Below are 17,656 nucleotides of genomic sequence, written 5' to 3' on the forward strand. Positions count from 1 at the left end.
AAAAGGAAAAGGAAAAGGAAAAGGAAAAGGAAAAGGAAAAGGAAAAGAGGTGCAGGCAGGTGGGCACTCATGGCTGATCTGATGTCAGCACCCCATGATCCCTGCCTGGGGGAGCCCTCAGCTCACCTGCAAGATGTCCCAGCTGCTGCCCACTCCCCAGGCATGATGCTTCTCCCCAGGCAGAGCAGAGCTGCTCCTGGCCAGGAATACAATTTATTGTGTTTGGATAAAGCAGTGCTGCTTGGAGCCATGTGCGAAGTGGTCAGTGCTTTATCCCTCCTCGCAGCATTCAGAGGCTATAACCAAACCACAGTAATTCTCTGTTGGACCAGAGAGCTCTTAGTGCTGGGCTTTGCTTGGAATCGGAACTTCAGTTTCAATCCATATCTGAGCGAGGGGCAGAGGCTGTTCTAAGGGGGGTTCTGTTGTCTTCATTCTTAAATCAGAGTGACCAAACCACAATGAGAGGAAGGCAGAAAGGTACAACTCAGCCCCAGGTGCGCTCATGATGCTGAGGGCACCCCGTGGGCTCAGGGCAAGCTGCCGGCTGAGCATTGCAGGCTGTGCTGCGTTGCCTTGGAGACATTTGTCATGCAGCACGTGCAAAGCTCCAATCCCACAGCTCCTTGGCACAGTGCTGGGTCGGGGTGCTGGGGGCTGCCACAGAACAGGCGGTGGCTGCTCCCTCTGTGCCCTGAAGGAAAAGTGCAGCTGCACACCTGGCCCTTGTGGGCACAACGGGAGGCAGGTGTTGTGGCCACGGGCCGCCTGGTGTGGCTGCACTGCCTCCAGATGAAGCCTGCCCAGTGCTCTCCACTCTCATCCCAGCTCCCTGTGTGCACACAAACCCTGCAGCTCACATCCTGGAGCAGGAGCATGCTGCACAATGGCTGTGGCCAACAGCCAGAGCTGTTGGAGGGATTCCGGGCACCAGGAATAGAGCTGAACACAGAGCCTTGGTCTGGGGCTGCAGTCTACCTGGTGCTGCCTACCTCCTGCAAACCAGCACGAGAGGTAGCAGTAAGGTGGCACCAGGCCACAGTCCTCATAAGCTCCCCAGGACTCAGCGTTTATACACTGGGGCAGCTCAGTGGAAGCCAGTGGAAGTGCAGCAGCCTCCCCATGCTGTTCCTTAGATCCGTGAAGTCTTTGTGCTCTCTCATCATTGGGCTGTTCCCAGCCTGGCCAAGCAGGTGCTCCTGCTGACCCCACCGGCTCCCACAATATAGCCCAAGTCACTCACAGTGTGATGGAGCTGCATGTCCTGCACTGCAGCACACTGGCTGCATGGTTCCATGTAGCTGCTCTAAATACACAGCCTGGCCCACATCCAAACCTAAATTTCCCCACCATGCCCACTAGCCAAGTTCCCATGCTCCTGGAAGTTCCCCATTTGAACATCAAACGCCTCCTTTGTGTGTGGCTGCTCACACACCCAGCACAGAATTTGCCCCAATGTGAGCAAACAGCAGTAAGTCTGGACTGGGTTTGTAGACCATTGTACAGTAACTGCTGAATCACGGCCTGAGCCTCTGATCGACCAGCTGAGGTGAGCAATGAGTCAACCAGGGAGCACAGGTGAAGGTGAAGGCAATTCTCCTGTGCCACCAGAAGAGGTGAAGCCTGGCTTCGCCTCTCTTAGACCCACTGACTGCCATTGAGGAAGGGTCTCTTGGAGATCGCTCCTCTTGGAGTCTTCTCAGCAAGACCAGGACAAGGATAAGCTTTGCATCTGTTCTTTAGTGTGGAAACCTGTTTAGCCTAACTTTCCTGTATATATTTCTTAATTGTAACATCTGTATATTCACTGATTATACAACCATTCGCTGAATGAGCTGAATGAGGCTCTTCCACTAAAACAAAGTCTAGGTCCAGATGACTGAGAAATGCCAGAAGTGCAATGACAAGTCAGCATGAAAGGAAGCGCTTTTCAAGGGCAGATGATTGCTAATATATGGGCTCTGGTACTAAGGCCAGAAATCTGAAAGTAAGTACAGCCTGCACTCCCAGCCCCTTGCCATGCCCAGCTCAGGCTGGTGCTTATGGCCACCCCCAGCTGCAGGCTGAGGGTATTGCAGCCCCGTGTGCAGCCTGCAGGAACTGGGCTCTGAGAGCAAACCCCCCAGCAGACTCCTTCCTTGGATGAGTGAAGGCTTTCCAGACCCTCTGCCTGCACAGAGATGAAATACAAAGGGCAAATGATGAGTGAACATCTATGCAGGAGGAGTTTGGCAAATGCTGGGAGAGGCAAATCTCTCTGGAGCCCTTATCCCTTCATTGCCCCGAGTTCAGACACAACTTCAGAGCCCGCTGCTCCACTGCAGCACGCACAGTGTGAGCCCCTCGGTGCCACGTTAGGGGAGCCTGTGACTCTGTGCATTTGGAGGAAACCAGCTGCATTTATTATCTGCTCAAGAAAATAATATTACCTCTAGTTTATTTTCCTGATATGCTTTTTCAATTTGCTTCTTTAATAATAAATCAAACTGTTGCTTTCTTAATGGAGTGCAGGGCCCACACCACATTTATCTGTCCTGCATCAGCAGATTGTCATTTGCTGTATTAAATGGGAAGTTAACAGCTACAAGGCAGGAGGAGGCTATTTTTTTTTTCCCCTTCTCCTCTGAAATAATAATTGTCAGGGAGCGTTATGCTGTGAGTGTCAATTATTTGGAAGATTGGCTGTGGGGGTGAATAGTCCTTAAACACAATGGCAGTAGATGTGGCCATTAAGACTTGTAAAACCACGTCAGCTTTTCAAAACGTGTTCATGGTGTGAAACCACTGAGACTGCCTCACAGCCGGCTCCTGGCCACCAGTGCTGTTGTTCCTGCTGAGGTGATGTGTCTGCAGCCCTCCCCTCTGTGTCTCCTCGCCATCAGTATGCCCTTCGCTCAGCTGGAACCACAGCAACTTGAGGAGGAGCAGCCCATCCAACAGGATGATCCACCGTAAAAAGGGCTACACGGTTTGAAATTGCAACCTGTCACTGATTTCTGCAAGTCATTTAGGAAGACCTGGAAGCTAGAATAGCAATTTTATCAGATACATGAAGCCTAAGAGAGGGAGAAAAGGGCTTCTGGGAGGGGACAGCTGCCCATGCTGGGCAGAAGCAGTGCTGTCAGCAGGATGGCAAGGCAGGAGGCAGTGACATGAACGTGGTGACAAACTGTGACATCTTGCATTGTCCTTCCATAAGCTCTTTGAAAGAGAGACATGGTGACACAACGATGCTCTCACAAAACACAATTAAAATGCTTTTTATCCCAGCCTGCACAGATGTGAACCTCAGTCTTCTGAGATGTCTGAGCTCAAGCCACTTGGAAGCTTAGCCTCTTACCCACAGCAGGACTTCTGTGCACTACCCCTCTCTTCTGATACAGAAGACTCCACTCTTCTGTATCAGAAGTAATAAAATCCTGCTAGATAATGAGATAGAATGTCTACACCGACCATTCAGAGACAGGAAATACAAAGAGGGCTCCTCTTGCTGCAGACATTCTTAGGTCAGAATTAAGGAACACCATGGACAAGCTCTACAAAACCTCTGCTTGGACCAAGTGCTGCTGCCCCATGGCAGAGTGTCCATGAATCAAGACCTGGGTTTGCAAGAGCTCTCTTTGCTCTCTGAGGAAAGCACTGGCATTGATACCTTTTGTTAGTTATTTGTTGGCTGAATAGTTGAGTGCCTAATTCCAAATCATTCAAAGCCAATGGTGGCTGACACGGTAGTTAGCCCCAGCCCTGCACTACTGCTGGAGATTTACAGAGCAGACAGCTGGAGCATATTACAAATTATTTTTAACATGCAAGTTAAATGCTTTATATTTGTCTCTTCTGTTTGGATCCAGTCATTGTCCCTGTAGTCTTCTTGGGAGTTGTCCATGTCATGCGTGTTTCCAATTTAACATGGTTCCTCAACTATCTGCGTGTTAAAAATAACATTAATATTGTATTTGGTGGGGCACGTTCTGCCCAGCTCAGACTAGCTGTGGTTTCACGTGATGCAGGCACTCCCATCGCCCTGCACCATTACACAGCCTTGGTGTCATCTGACTGAGGTGTCCCCTCACCCCCACCCCAGGGGCTCTCCGTTTCCACCAGCAGCTCCAGATGGTGCTGACCACAGCGGGACCCCGAGGGGCTCTCAGACCCCACTATGGGCTGGGGTGGGGGCTCTGCAGAGCAAGGCGCTCCTCCTCTGTGCAGGGGTTTCAGTGATGTTATGCAACTCAGCAATGAGAACGTGAGCCAAGAACAGAAAGGAGAATGTGAGCAAGAACCAACGATTTAGTGGCAGTGCTTATCAGTCTGGCAGTGCTTATCAGTCTGTGTCCTTCTGCCTCCTGCACCGAGATCTGCACGAGCGAACCAGTGTGCCTCCCAAAGCCCCGAAGCAAACAGAGCTCAGCGCCGTGTATCAGGTTACAGGATATGGGCCCTGAACTGGTTCTGAACCAATGACCTAATCCCGTTCCCAACCCTGTGAGTCATTCATGTCCACTAGGAGCTGGTAAAGTAGTTTGTGTTTCATGAAACTCGCTGGAAAGACCCAGCATGCTGGACTGCCCTCTCCGTGCTGCTGCTGTGCCGTGGGCACAAAGCGCTCTCACAGCCCCGGGCAGCTCACAGTGAGGATGTCAGAGGAGCACAAGCAGCTCCGGCCTGGTCCTCCAGCAGACTGAGCCCTGACCGAGCTGCCCCCAGGCAGATCCCTGCCTTCAAGTCCCTGAAGCAGCACAGCTACCCAACACAGCTTCTCTGTAGCCTTTAGCGGCCATCGCTGGATCCACCTCAAGCAAGCAAAAAACAGGAAAGCAAGGGAGCAAGCACATCAGGATGTAACTAGTGCCATCAATCACGGGCTCTGATTTCACAGCTCTGAGTTTAGTCTGTGGATTTGGGCCAAAACGATGAACAAGGAGCGCCCGTTCTGTTACTCCGTGTCTGGATGAGTCAGTTTCAGACAATATTAGACAATTCTTTTATCAGAATTCAGGTTTATTTTCTCCAAAAACGTTGGCAATCACTGCGCTCAGCTGCACTCCGCAGTCACCCTGCACAGCAGTGTCACCTCTCCTCCCCTCCAGGCACCACCAACACGTTTCTCCAGGCCCTGTGCCCTGCTGCTGCTCCATCCTCATCCTCATGCCTCCTTGCCAGAGCTGTGCTCGGCTCCACTTTGCACTGGGCTGGAAGTGGTCACTGTGACTCTGTGCTCTGCGCTGAGCCGAGCGGACAGCACGCCCTCTGTTTTCTGAAACGGTTCCTTTGTCATTAATCGAATTCTAATGTATGCCTCAGCTGCTCTCTTAAATTCTAATCCACGAGCTACGGAGCAGCAGCGGTTATCTGCTGAATTAAGTAGTCTGAGTAGAAGAATCACATATATTGTTTCCAGTCAGTGGACACCATGAATAGAGCTTATGTAAAATTACTGGGAATGCATAAGCCATTTTGCAAAATGTTATGGAATTTCTTATCCCAAAGTCCGTGTGAAGCATAAGTTGCGTTCAGCTACTGGCAGCTGAATCGTACTCAGCATTTATATAGCACTTCATCTATTCCACCAGCCACAACACTTTAATTAAGCAATAGATGTCCTAATTCTGAGACCGTGCACTTAAAGAGGCTCCGCGTGCCGAACGGTTGGAGCCTGTGGGCCAGGCATGGCCAGGACCAGCACCGAGCTGCCCCTCCACATCCACGCGTCCCCACAGGGCAGTGCAGGAGGACTGAGCCCTGCTGTGCCCAGCAGTGCCCAGTGCAGGCCAGAAACTTCAGACAAAAAGAGTGACTCTGTGATTCTCAGCGTTACCAGTTTGTTCAGAAAAACATAAGGCTCGGCTGCAGCCAGGCTGGGTCAGCTCAGCACCTTTCCCACCAGCCGTGGGTCTGGCAGAGAGCAAGCAAACTTGACACACACTTCTTAAATGCCAGGGACCACACTCCCAGGCACCCCAGCACTGTCACCGGGCCCTGCTGCTCAGTCCCTGCTGTGGTGGGATCCAAAGCCCTGCCCCCAATGCTGCTGCTGCCCATCAGACCCACGGTCCTCCTGTTTCAGGTGCTAAGCCCTGCAATGCTGAGTGCTCCTGTCAGAAAAAATGAAACACTGAAAGGTTTCTAATTGATTTGTCAGTGCAGCCACGAAGGTTCCACAGAGTTTACTCTGTTCTCACGAGAGCGGTTACTTATATTTGTTTGCAGAAGGAATCAATCCCATCTAAACTGTGTTGTTTGTTGTTTGCTGTACAAAGACAGATACTGAGAGATTAGTCCACAGTGAAACCAAAACTGACTCTTATGCACATGTTTGCATTAGTCAGTCACCCCAGCATCAGCACACAGCGCTTCATTAAACAGTCTGTGAAAGGATTGGGAAGAGAACAACCTGATAAGAAATGGACGTGAATCCAGATCTAGCTAAGAACAAACCACACCACGGTGTACTCAGTCTTCCTTTTGTTAGAAGAAATGGAAATCAGTGGCTGTGATGTGTTCTGGACTGTGGAAAAGCTTTTCCCACATCCTCTGCTTCTAGGAAGAAAACCATGATGACGTTCCTTTATTGCATTCAGAGTAGTTATCAATTGTCTGCCATAAAACTGGAAGAGATAAAAAAAAATTGTAATGTAGTTTTAACACTAGAAGTCCAAATGCAAAATTTGCTGCTGCTATCACGATGGTTATGAGCACGCTGGAGAAGAGAATCAGAATTTTAAGTGGCTTTGATAAATTGGATAGCTGTCCAACATTTGTGCCTTGCATGTCAAACTTAATGATGCATGTAGTTGTAAGTTTTAATTTGCTCTTACACAAAAAGAATCTTCTCACACGGTGCAGCAGCCTTCTGGCTTCACTAGTAGGGTGATGCCGAAGCAAAAAGTGGAGGGTGGTTGAAAACTGAACCTCTCTGACCATTTTTACTTAATGTTATGCTTGAGGGATAACATCTCATCTGCTCCATTCATCCTGAGAGATCCTCAAAGTTCACCCCTTCCTGAACAGTCAGAATCCACCCAGATGAGCAGAAGCATGAGTAAACCTGATAGGGGTAGATGCTGGGAGCAGATATTGTGTTTGCTGTTTATGAGTGGGACAAACAAGCAGAGCTCAGTTCTATCCTGGGGATACACATCCTGTACATAAAGTAACTCACGTACATTTCCTGTTTACTATGGATCAGCTCCTGCTATGTTACTGTACTTTCATCCACACATTCCTCAGGTAAGCCCTGCGCTCTTTCCCATGTGAGCGGTCTGGCCCGGGGCATGTTTTACTGGCACAGGTTGAACAGCAGTTCCTTCATACTGAACCCGCTGATGACAAAGTGTCCATGGATATAAATACGTCCTGATTCAGCGAGTGATGCTATTTTGTCCTGACTGCTGCAGTTACAGCCAGAAACACACAGGGTGTCCTGCAGCACCAGGAGCACGGCGCTGGGGCTCAGCGCCCACAGGAGCAGCCACTGGCGGCGGTGCGTGACCATCACCGCTTCCACATGCGTTCTCTAAAGTGTGTGGTCACATCAGCATTCCTGCTGCCTGGACAGACAGCATCGAGCATGGCTTACAGATCAAGCAGAATCAACATCCCATCTTATCTCTTTGTTCTCATGAGGTCATCCGTCAGTAGAGCAGAGGCTGCTGATGTGCGGCGGCTCGGCCTGGAGTCAGGCTGGGTGGGGTTATCTGCAGAGGCCAGGTGTCGCAAGACTTGGTTTGCTCCCACATTTGTGGTAATCTGGCCCGGCAGCCACAGGCCTGGGAAGATGAAGGAGTGTTTGGTGAGTGCACTGATGGCACGGCCAGCAGCCAGCCCTCTGACCCTGACCAGACAGAAACAACCCAGCAGGAGCTGTGAGCAGCTGGCCTCTTACAGCGTGCAGGAAAAGTCATGTTTTGTTCCTGTGGAGGACTTTGAGAGATGTGAAGTTTATTGAGGCTGAACTAGATAGTCTGAGCCTGTCACGTGCCTTGGTTTTCTTAAAAAAATGCTTCATTGTTGATATGTTTACCTAAGATGTACATAGAAATGCTCAAACACAGGGCTGTACACATGCAAATAATAGCAACTAACACCTACGCTTAAATGTCATCAATCACCTAAGATGCAGCAAAGAACTTTGCTGGTTACAGAGGAAGTGTGTGCACTTTACAAAGAACAGCGTTGGTTTCTGTGCTGAAACAAATGCCATCCTTTCTAAGATCTTGCCTTACGTATTCTTCTCGGGTGACTGAAGAGTGAAATTATGCAACTGGCACCGAAATGGTTCTCACTGACCTGCCATGTGGCCATTAGAAACACTGCCAAATTTGGCACAGTTGTTTCATAAACTGCCATTGCCCATATGGCCACATAGCTTGCAGAGATTCGCTGAGCTTGCAGTCTGCCTGTGCACTGCAAAATGAGCTCGATGGAGCAGGCAGGTCCCCTCGTCTAGCTTAATTTCTTTCCTCTTGCAGTCTCCAGGACTCAGTCAGAGTAAGGCTGAGGGTGCAAGGTTTCCCTGCCTTCATGAGAGCTAGAGACGCTCAGCTTCCCAAAGGGCTGTACTGTAAAAGCTGTAAATATTTTATGTTTGTATAAGTGCCTTAAAATGGGTGCAATTTTTTGTGAGCTTCTGCAAGTCTAGCAATGTTGTTCTTGATAAAATTGTGTGCAGACAGATTCAGAGAGAAAAACACGCTCTGTGTCAGCGTTCCATTCTGCACAGCTCTTACCACTGATTCTCCCAACCACGAATAAGAATTAAAAATACGTTTTTTAGAAAAGCAGGCAAATGTGCTCTGTGCATTTATATGGCTTTAAAGCTTTGACAGCTCACTGACTATTGTACAATCCTTGTTAAACCTGGAGAGACAAACTGCAGCTTGTCTTCAGCAGCCATCAGAGAAATGCTATTTTAAGCCTTTTTCAGTACTATCTGATTTGGCTCAGGAGCCTAAAGGATGGGGTATGCTAACACAGGGCTGAGAACAATGAGTCAGTTGGCAGATCTGCATTGATCTACTGGGTCAGATGTGAATTTATGTCAGTGTTCCTGCAGGTAGAATACGTGAAATTCTTCCACATCTCCATCCAGTTTGTCACAATCACTGTTCCTAACTTGGCATTTTATTTTTCCAACCAACAATAAACAATGAACACCCCCAAAATGAAAACCTTTTTATGTGCTGTTGCTACACCTCCACCCACAGACACACTCATTTTTTCAGATGAGTGTATGCTCTTCTCACCGTTACCGAGGTAAGAAATCCCCAGACTTTAGTGGCTCCCAGTAATTACAGCCATAATTTCACATCACCGGTCTGAGGCAGCAGATAAGCCGTGACGACAGTTCTCGACAGCCTGCCTCCTGCTTCCTCAGGACTTCTGGAAATTCCCACCTCTCTTACGAAACAGGGCTCGTGCCTCCCTGCCATGTGACCACAAGTGTCTGCTAGGAGAAGCTCCTTCTTCCTGGTCAGGTGAGGGAAGAAGAAACAAATTCAACTAATTAAAGGGGGAAAACTCTCCGCATTTTGACTCGCTGCTGTTTATTGCCAGCAGAGTTTGTTCTGCAGTGTGACACCAGGACAGAGGTCGAGGAAAATGCATTTTTCAACAAAAAGGGCAGTTGCTGCAGACAGGAAGTTTATTTTTGAAATTAGTCATCAGTTTCGGTTCATGCTGATGATACCATTTCCATTAACATACAATAGCTCCATTTCCATACAGGTGCTATCAAGATTACATTCGTGGCTCCACAAGCCGTTTCAGCACACCTCCTGCAGCCTGCCTGCTGCACGCACTGACAGATAAGCCTTCTGTCTTGGTTTCACGTGGTAAAACCCCAGTCCTCACCACCTCATATTTAAGATGCTTCAGAGGCAAATGCCCTAAAAGAGGACTGATATTTGGTGAAATTTCTAAGGTGTGGGGGGCAGAATGGTGAGGCCGGACTCTTTACAGTGGTGAGTAGAGACAGGACAAGGGGAAACGGCTGGAAACTGCAGCATAGGAAGTTCTGCAACTTCTGTACAGTGAGGTGAGGAGCACTGGAACAGGCTGCCCAGGGAGGTGGTGGAGTCTCCTTCTCTGGAGATGTTCAAGACCTGCCTGGACACCTACCTGTGCTACCTGGTGTAGGGAACTGCTTTGGCAGGGGGGTTGGACTCGATGATCTCTGGAGGTCCTTTCCAACCCCTACAATTCTGTGATTCTGTGATTCTGTGAAATAGACCTGAGCTTTGATGTGTTATGCATGCTTTTACTAGAAACATCGTATCTATGAGTGGGATACAAACAAGAAACGGAAGGCAGGAAGCTAAGCCAGCATCATTGCATCAGTTCTAATGAGGCCCTGTGCAGAGAGCTGTGGCAGCATGGGCTGTATTTACAGCACTGATCTCTGGCAGGACTTCTGTTGGAGGAAACTACCTTTCTTTTCTACAGATTAACTTCAATTACTATTTCCTCATGTTCATTGGTAGCTGTTACTATCTCACGAAACCGAGACGCGGCTATTCCATCTGCACGAGTTCCTTTTGCAGCAGGTAGCGCCAGCCAGGCCGCGTTTCCCAAAGCTGCGTCTGGCCCTGCTCACACAGGCAGGCAGCAGGACAGGGCACAGAGCCCCTCCTGCTCAGCAAGGAGCGGGCGGAGGGGATCTAAAAGCAGCTGGCGCCGCTGCACTGCCTGGTGCTGCAGCATCAGGCAGAACCTTTGCCCACAGTCACCGTGCGATCCGTCTGATCAGTTTCTTTCTGATTATCTGGGTGGAACTGGTGGAACGGTTTCACTTACAATAAAACGACTCTACCCGTGGAATTACCCTAATTGACTACTTCATTTAGCTCCATGTGTGGGCATCTTGATTTAGAATAAGAGTAGTTTGTACCACAGGATAAAGATAAACAGAAATTAGGCAGCCTTGTTTTAGATATCTGTTCACACTCAGAATTATTGGGAGTAACTCAAGGTGTAGACAAGTTAACTATTGCTAATTTAAATTCTCTTGGAATGTCAGTCTATTTTTTGTGAAGAATTTGGAAGTTCTTTTCTGTTCTTTTCTTTCTTAAATATGAACCTTCTGTGGGAAAACAAGTGCAATGTTACTGACAATCCCATAATTAGGACGCCAACATGTCCACTGTTTGCACATTTTTGGGGGAGAGCAGGAGAGCAGCATGCGTTATTACAGCAATCTGTTGCACTGCCTTCTGATCAGCACTCTGACTTCCTGTTATTGGAAAGAGGAAGGATGAGAGTGGAGAAGTAGAGATAGGATGAAAGAGATCTTCAATCGCCCATTGCCAGGATGTGGTCACACGCTCAGAAGCAGTCAGCAGCTTCCACTTCTATTCCTAAAACAAATTCATACCCGCCGCGTAAATCTTTCTTGCTGACTTCTGGTTAAAGTTTGGCAGCAGGTTTTAAGGGCCGAGCATCTCTGCTGCACAGTGCTGAGTGCAGGACCACCGTTCAAGGGGAGCAATCCAGTTTGGATAAGGAGAATTGAAGACGTTGTTCCAGAGCAAAAGAGGCGCACTGAATGTCAGTATTAACAGTATTAGACATTACTGTGACAGGCATAACTGAATACCAACCAAAGCCACTCACAGCTAACAGAGGGGTGAGGGGAGGTATTACTGAGCACACAGAATCTTAAAAATTGTACCATTTTCCAAATCATAATTAAAAATGGCAAATACTTTGAAGTGTGAACACTTACATATCTGTGCTCAGAAGGTCATCTTCTCCTTCCTCCGCTCCCTAAGCAATGTGCAGTCAAACAGCCGGTGAATCCGCAATGAAGACTTCTGTATGCCACTGAATTGAAAACTAGTTCAGGCCCACAGATCATTCACATTCATATATTCAAAATGAATAAACATTGAACATTTTCTCCAGATTTGTCCAATGCCAGAAAACACTTAGTGTAATTCTGTACTTTGAACTTTTGGAGATTATTTCATCTTCTTAGCTTCCCTCAATCAGTATTCTCCCTTTACTTACAGTACACTGCTAATACTCGTGTTACATATTGGCTGTATGGGAGTGGGAGAATAGCAGCTCTTCCCAAATGATTCCAAATCCTCTCAGTTCGACTGTTCTATATTGGATTATGAGCCTTTTAAGTCACAACCTAAGTGAAAAGAAACAGATCTCTGATATATCCAGGGAACGGTTCAGCTGTCGGGCGGTGCAATGGCTCTGCGCAGTGCTCTTCAACCAGGACTGCTGTGGGGTTTTACCAACAGCAGAGCTGAATTAAGGCATCCTCAGCCCCAGCGGTACCGATTCCCTCTTCAGTTCTTTGTATTTGGCCCCAGTGGCCCATAAGCATTTAACAAAACCCACATCAGAAGGGTTTATTCCTGCCACAGATCAGTTGGTGGTTGTTGCAGGGCCTGTTTACACCATGGATCTAAAAACTATTACTGTGTAACTGAGGGCAAAAAAGGGCATGAAGTCATTTTGTCACATTGCCATGGAGGAAAGGAGGAAAAATATGTACGGAGCTGCCTCTTCCCTGGAAAATCATTGCCTAAAAACGTGTTACAAAATTGTCACTAAAATCACTACTACCTCATTAAGCTTGAATATCAAAATATGTTCAGTATTGTTTGTAGTTTACAGTTCAGTTCCACCACCCAGTCAGTGGCAGAGCACTGTGATCTCAGATGAACTCATTCAGTCAGAAGCGTTTCCTGTGTATTAATAAAAATGTTTTAGATGAGCAGCCGCTGTCAGAAGCCAAAGAAAGCCTAAACGAAGGCTCTCATCTCTTGCCGCTTGAGCTTTAAGGAGTTTCAGATACAACCACATCTACACACACCGAATTCTGAGCGCATTTTCAGAGGGTCTGTTTTAACCAACCGGGGCATTTCCTGCAGGTTCTGGCTCTGGTTCATTCACAGAGCTCAGGCCTTCTGACGTTCAGAAGCACACCAACTCCAGCTCAGCAGAGCACATCTCGCTCGTCCCAGACAAGCTCAGTTGTACTGAATTAGCTGTCAGGTTATGCATCCCGTTGTTGACATTGATCCTGGTGGGGGCAATGCTGTGTGTGAGAGTGGTTTGGCTACGTCTCCTCCAAGAGGAGCACAGGGGAGCTGGCTGGATGGTTGTACCAGAACACCTGCACCTGTGCTCAGACAGCTTGATGTCATCAGGCGCTGATGAACTTTCATGGCACTGCAGTTCACAGTTTGATATGAGTTGTTGATTTAGTCTTTACCTATAATTAAATAGATTTGGGGGAAATTTAAAAAGAGCAACCAGCACTGCTTTGGAGCCGTGTGACGCTGATACTCATATGGACAAACAGAAAAGCTAACGGCTTCCTCTTCTACATCATGCAGAGAAATAAGCATTACCTGTCTGCTGGCTTACTGAGCGAGCAGGGTTACTCCACACAGCAAAAGCCAGCTGTAGATGTAAATACTGTGTGGTAAACTGCCTACCGATCACGTCTGTGCTTTTTATGCTGATTTATACGTGACATTTCTGAGATGCCGACAGCGTAAAGAACAGGTTTTGCTCTGAACACAGTGCATTTTCTTCTTCAGAAGTAACAACAATCAATAGTATTGCATAGAATGAAAAAACAGATACTGAAATTTTACTGTCACTAATAACAAACAAACAAAAAGACAGTAACAACCAAAACCAACCCCAACTCAATAGTGAATTGGGATTTGATGGGCTGATTCAATCCAGCATCATAATTATCTGGTCTTTATAAAAGCTGTTCCTGCCATGTTAGAAAATGTAGTATAGGTAAATTATGTGTGGGTTTGTTATAGAGAAGGTGGAAGTCAACAAACACATTTGTTCCCAAAACTTCATAGCACTACAAGCGAAATGAGTCAGCAGAACATGATTTGGTCTTTGCATTGCAGCCTGCAGACACCCTGCAGACTGGATGGGCTGTGAAACCTGAAGGAGCTCTGGGTGTCCCCACATTGCATTGGGCTGATGGCCCTCAGAGGTCCCTTCCAACTCAAACCATTCTGTGCTTCTATGACTCTAAAATATTCCATCCATCTCCAGGTTGCTCTGTACAGCTCTGCAGGTGTAGCCTAGGACCAACCTGCAGTCCACGCTTGCAGGTGAGCGCGCACCTGGGGAACCAGGCAGCGGCCTGGCAGAGCTGGGGGATTCCAGCAGACAGACATGGGACACGACCTGCTCCCACAGACCGAGCAGGAGAGCGCTGGGTTTCAGGTGCGTGACCTCCTGAAGCAGGCTGCAGCCCGACACTTTGCTTCTATCCTGGGTGAATGCGGCAACCCTTATCTGCAGCCGCAGCACTGCACTGGGCGGTGCTGGCAGCAGGAGTGGTTTGAGCAGCCTCCGATGGCACAGCAGGGCTGGGGGAATGCAGCTCTGTGCTCATGGTTGGCAAACACGCACATGAACAACAGCAGAGGGGTTTGGTGTGAGCTCCTGGCTAGAGGTGTGGCACTGACCCACAGATGGACGCAGCACTGTTCAGTGACAACAGCGTGCAGCTGATGATTTATTTGGGGTACTTTGCCTCCCATGGCCTGTATCACCCACTGGCGTGCTCCAGTGGCATCAGCTATCAGGCTGCAATCAGAAAGAGCCACACGTTGCAAACACTTGAATAAAGGCTGAGAACCGTAAGGAACCGGGTGGGATGTAAATGCAAAAGCTTGCCGTGCCAAAATAACCGGCGGGATTTCCTTGAAAGGAACTTCCTCCGGACAGAAAGTGCAAGGAAGCCCCGTACGAACAGAGGCGAGCAGGCAGCGCCCGGCACTCAACGCGCCCGGCCGGGGCGTGCGGGGCTGCAGGGCAGCGCGGCGGCGCACAGGAGGGGCACACAGGGGGGGGCGCACAAGGCTCGCCGTGAGCGGCGTTCAGCCCTCAGGACGCGCACAGTGAGGTACGACGCTCCGGCACCGGGGAGCGACCGCCCACAGCCAGCGCCGCTCCGGGCCTGGGCGGATCTAACGGGGCTCGGGACACCGCAAGCCGCCCTGAGGAGCCGCCCCCCGGCACGAGCAACGGGAGCACGCGGCCCCGCGCAGGGCCGATAGCGGCAGCGGGCTGGCGGGGCGGTAGCCGGGCAGCACCGCCCACAAGGGGCGGGCGGGCAGGAGCCGCCATTCCCGCACTCCGAGCGGAGCGGCGGCGGGGCGGAGCCGTACTCCGAAGCCGCCAATGACGGACGGCCGCGGGCGGAGGGCCGCTCTGCGGGGCGCTCCCCGCCCCTTCCCCTCCTCTCCGCGCAGGCCCCGCTGCCCGCCCCTCCCCGGGGCGCGGCGCTGCCCGGCGGGGCTCGCCCGGCGCGGCTCCGCGAGGCGCGGCCGCCCCTTCTCCGCCCCGGCGCCGGAGAGCGGCCGGAGGGAGCGGCCCTCCTTCCCTCCGCGAGGGCGGGCGGAGAGCGGCGGCGCCGCACGGGAGGCGCTCCGGAGCCATGCGGGAGTACAAGGTGGTGGTGCTGGGCTCGGGCGGCGTGGGCAAGTCCGCCCTCACCGTGCAGTTCGTCACCGGCTCGTTCATCGAGAAGTACGACCCCACCATCGAGGACTTCTACCGCAAGGAGATCGAGGTGGACTCCTCGCCGTCCGTGCTGGAGATCCTGGACACGGCGGGCACCGAGCAGTTCGCCTCCATGCGGGACCTCTACATCAAGAACGGGCAGGGCTTCATCCTGGTGTACAGCCTGGTGAACCAGCAGAGCTTCCAGGACATAAAGCCCATGCGGGACCAGATCATCCGCGTCAAGCGGTACGAGCGGGTGCCCATGATCCTGGTGGGCAACAAGGTGGACCTGGAGGGCGAGCGGGAGGTGTCCTTCGGGGAGGGCAAGGCGCTGGCCGAGGAGTGGAGCTGCCCCTTCATGGAGACCTCGGCCAAGCACAAAGCCTCGGTGGACGAGCTGTTCGCCGAGATCGTCCGCCAGATGAACTACGCCGCGCAGCCCGGCGGGGACGAGCCCTGCTGCGCCGCCTGCGCCATCCTCTGAGCGCCCGCGGGGACGGACGCGGCCCCGCACCGCCCGGGCCGGGCACGGGGCGCCGCCTCCCGCCCGCCCCGCCGCGCTGCTCCGCTCCGGGCCGCGGCCGTAACGGGGCCGGCCGGGCGCCCCGACACGCTATGCAAGGTGGAGCGCGGCGCGGGGAGCGGCGCGTCCACCCGGACCGGGACCGGACGGAGCGCGGGGCGGCGCGACCGCCTGTGAAAGGATTCCCTATTTTGTTGACCTGCTGTATCCCGGGGGGTCCGCAGGAGATTGGCAGGGCGTTATTTTTTAATGGTTCTTTTTTTTTGCGATCAGCTGTGAAAACGTTACAAGTCTGCACAATGTTTAGGTGTGCGTGCGTGTGTGATTTCGTTATTTTATCCCCCCCTCCGGTGGGTGGGAGGGGCGTTCCTTCCTTCCCGGGCTCTGTCTGGGTCGGCGCTGCCCGCAGTGCCCCGCTCCGAGCGGCACGGCCCCCCCGCCCCCCGCACCCTGTGCCCGCAGTGCCTTCCCCGCACCCCGTGCCGGCCGGTGCCAACCTGTGAGCGCCGCAGAATCCCCTTCTCTGCCACTCGGAACCCACACGCAGTTCCCTCTCAGTAATCGTGCGGAACAGGCCAGGACAAAAGGGCCCATTGTTGGTGGGATTTATTTCTTGTTTCCACCCGAGCCTTTTAGCTGTAATTTCCACGTCTTGCAAGTTTGACCTTCATTTACTTCAAATTTGTGAGAATTCAGCATTTTGGGACTTGGTGGGCTTTTTTTTTCCGCCTCCTTCTTTGTGTTTTATGATGATTGTTGTGTGGGGTGAACCTCCAGCCAGCAGCAGAAGAAATCTCAACATTGCGACGTACCAAGAAAATTCTAACACCTGTCCTTTTGATTCCAGACCTGCAGTTAAGAGATGTCTATCCATTTTAAGAATTTTAATACAAATGCTGTTTTTTAGAAAACAACTTTGTGCGCTTCTGTGTACTACGTGGAACAAACGTTAATTGTTAAACGTTAATTACATCGGCTGTTAATCCTGGTTCATAGCATAGTCACAGTAAGAAGGGTGTGAGGGGCTTCATTTAGCTGAGGATGGTGTTTAAACAAAACGGCCAAATGCCGAAGCCCAAGATGACTGAATTGCCAGTGGAACAGTAAGACAGAATTTCGCTTGTGTTTGGGTCCCGGTCCTGTGTGAAGGCAGCCGGCGCGGAGCGCTGCGCTCAGCGGGCAGCTGTAGGAAGCCCTGTGCTGTAACAGCAGTGTCTGGAAGGTTAGCACCCTGTTCTTTGCTATGGGCGGCCTGGTTTGGTAGAGCAAGAGTCTGAAAGTCAGTTATTTATGAAATCTCAGCTTTTCATCTCTTTGCATTTTAATGCCTGGAAATTGTGGTTTCATGATTTGAAGAGGGAGCGGGGTGGGAGGACGCTGTACCTTCAGTGAGCTGGGGCACCTGGGCTTTGCTGATCTCCTTTACCTTTCCCTCTTAGCTCCTCTACAAAGATTAGCACACAGAAAGTGCAGCTTTCTCTCCCTGCCGAGAAAACTTGAAATTGTCTTACTGCATGAAAGCAGAAATTGAGCAGTGCTGCATGAAGGGTTTTCAGTTAGGCCGGCGCGATCTGGCTGCCTCGATGCCCAACATTGATCTGATCATTTCTTCTTTTAAGTAGGAAA

General features: G+C 50.6%; 1 protein-coding gene across 1 annotated transcript; it reads left to right on the forward strand.

Moving 5' to 3' along the window:
* Positions 1 to 15,405: 15,405 nt before the first annotated feature.
* Positions 15,406 to 15,997, forward strand: RAP2B (RAP2B, member of RAS oncogene family). The gene has a single exon (XM_042821108.1). It carries the CDS (start codon positions 15,440 to 15,442, stop codon positions 15,989 to 15,991), a length of 552 nt encoding a protein of 183 aa, XP_042677042.1. The 5' UTR covers positions 15,406 to 15,439; the 3' UTR covers positions 15,992 to 15,997.
* Positions 15,998 to 17,656: the final 1,659 nt, after the last annotated feature.

This window comes from Centrocercus urophasianus, unplaced genomic scaffold (assembly GCF_019232065.1).
Source record: "Centrocercus urophasianus isolate 14NV4802_14NV808 unplaced genomic scaffold, USGS_Curo_1.0 seq_19, whole genome shotgun sequence".
Taxonomy (NCBI): Eukaryota; Metazoa; Chordata; class Aves; order Galliformes; family Phasianidae; genus Centrocercus; species Centrocercus urophasianus.

Coding starts and splice junctions, on each gene's coding strand:
- RAP2B (XM_042821108.1), top strand. CDS start 15,440: ATGCGGGAGTACAAGGTGGTGGTGCTGGGCTCGGGCGGCGTGGGCAAG.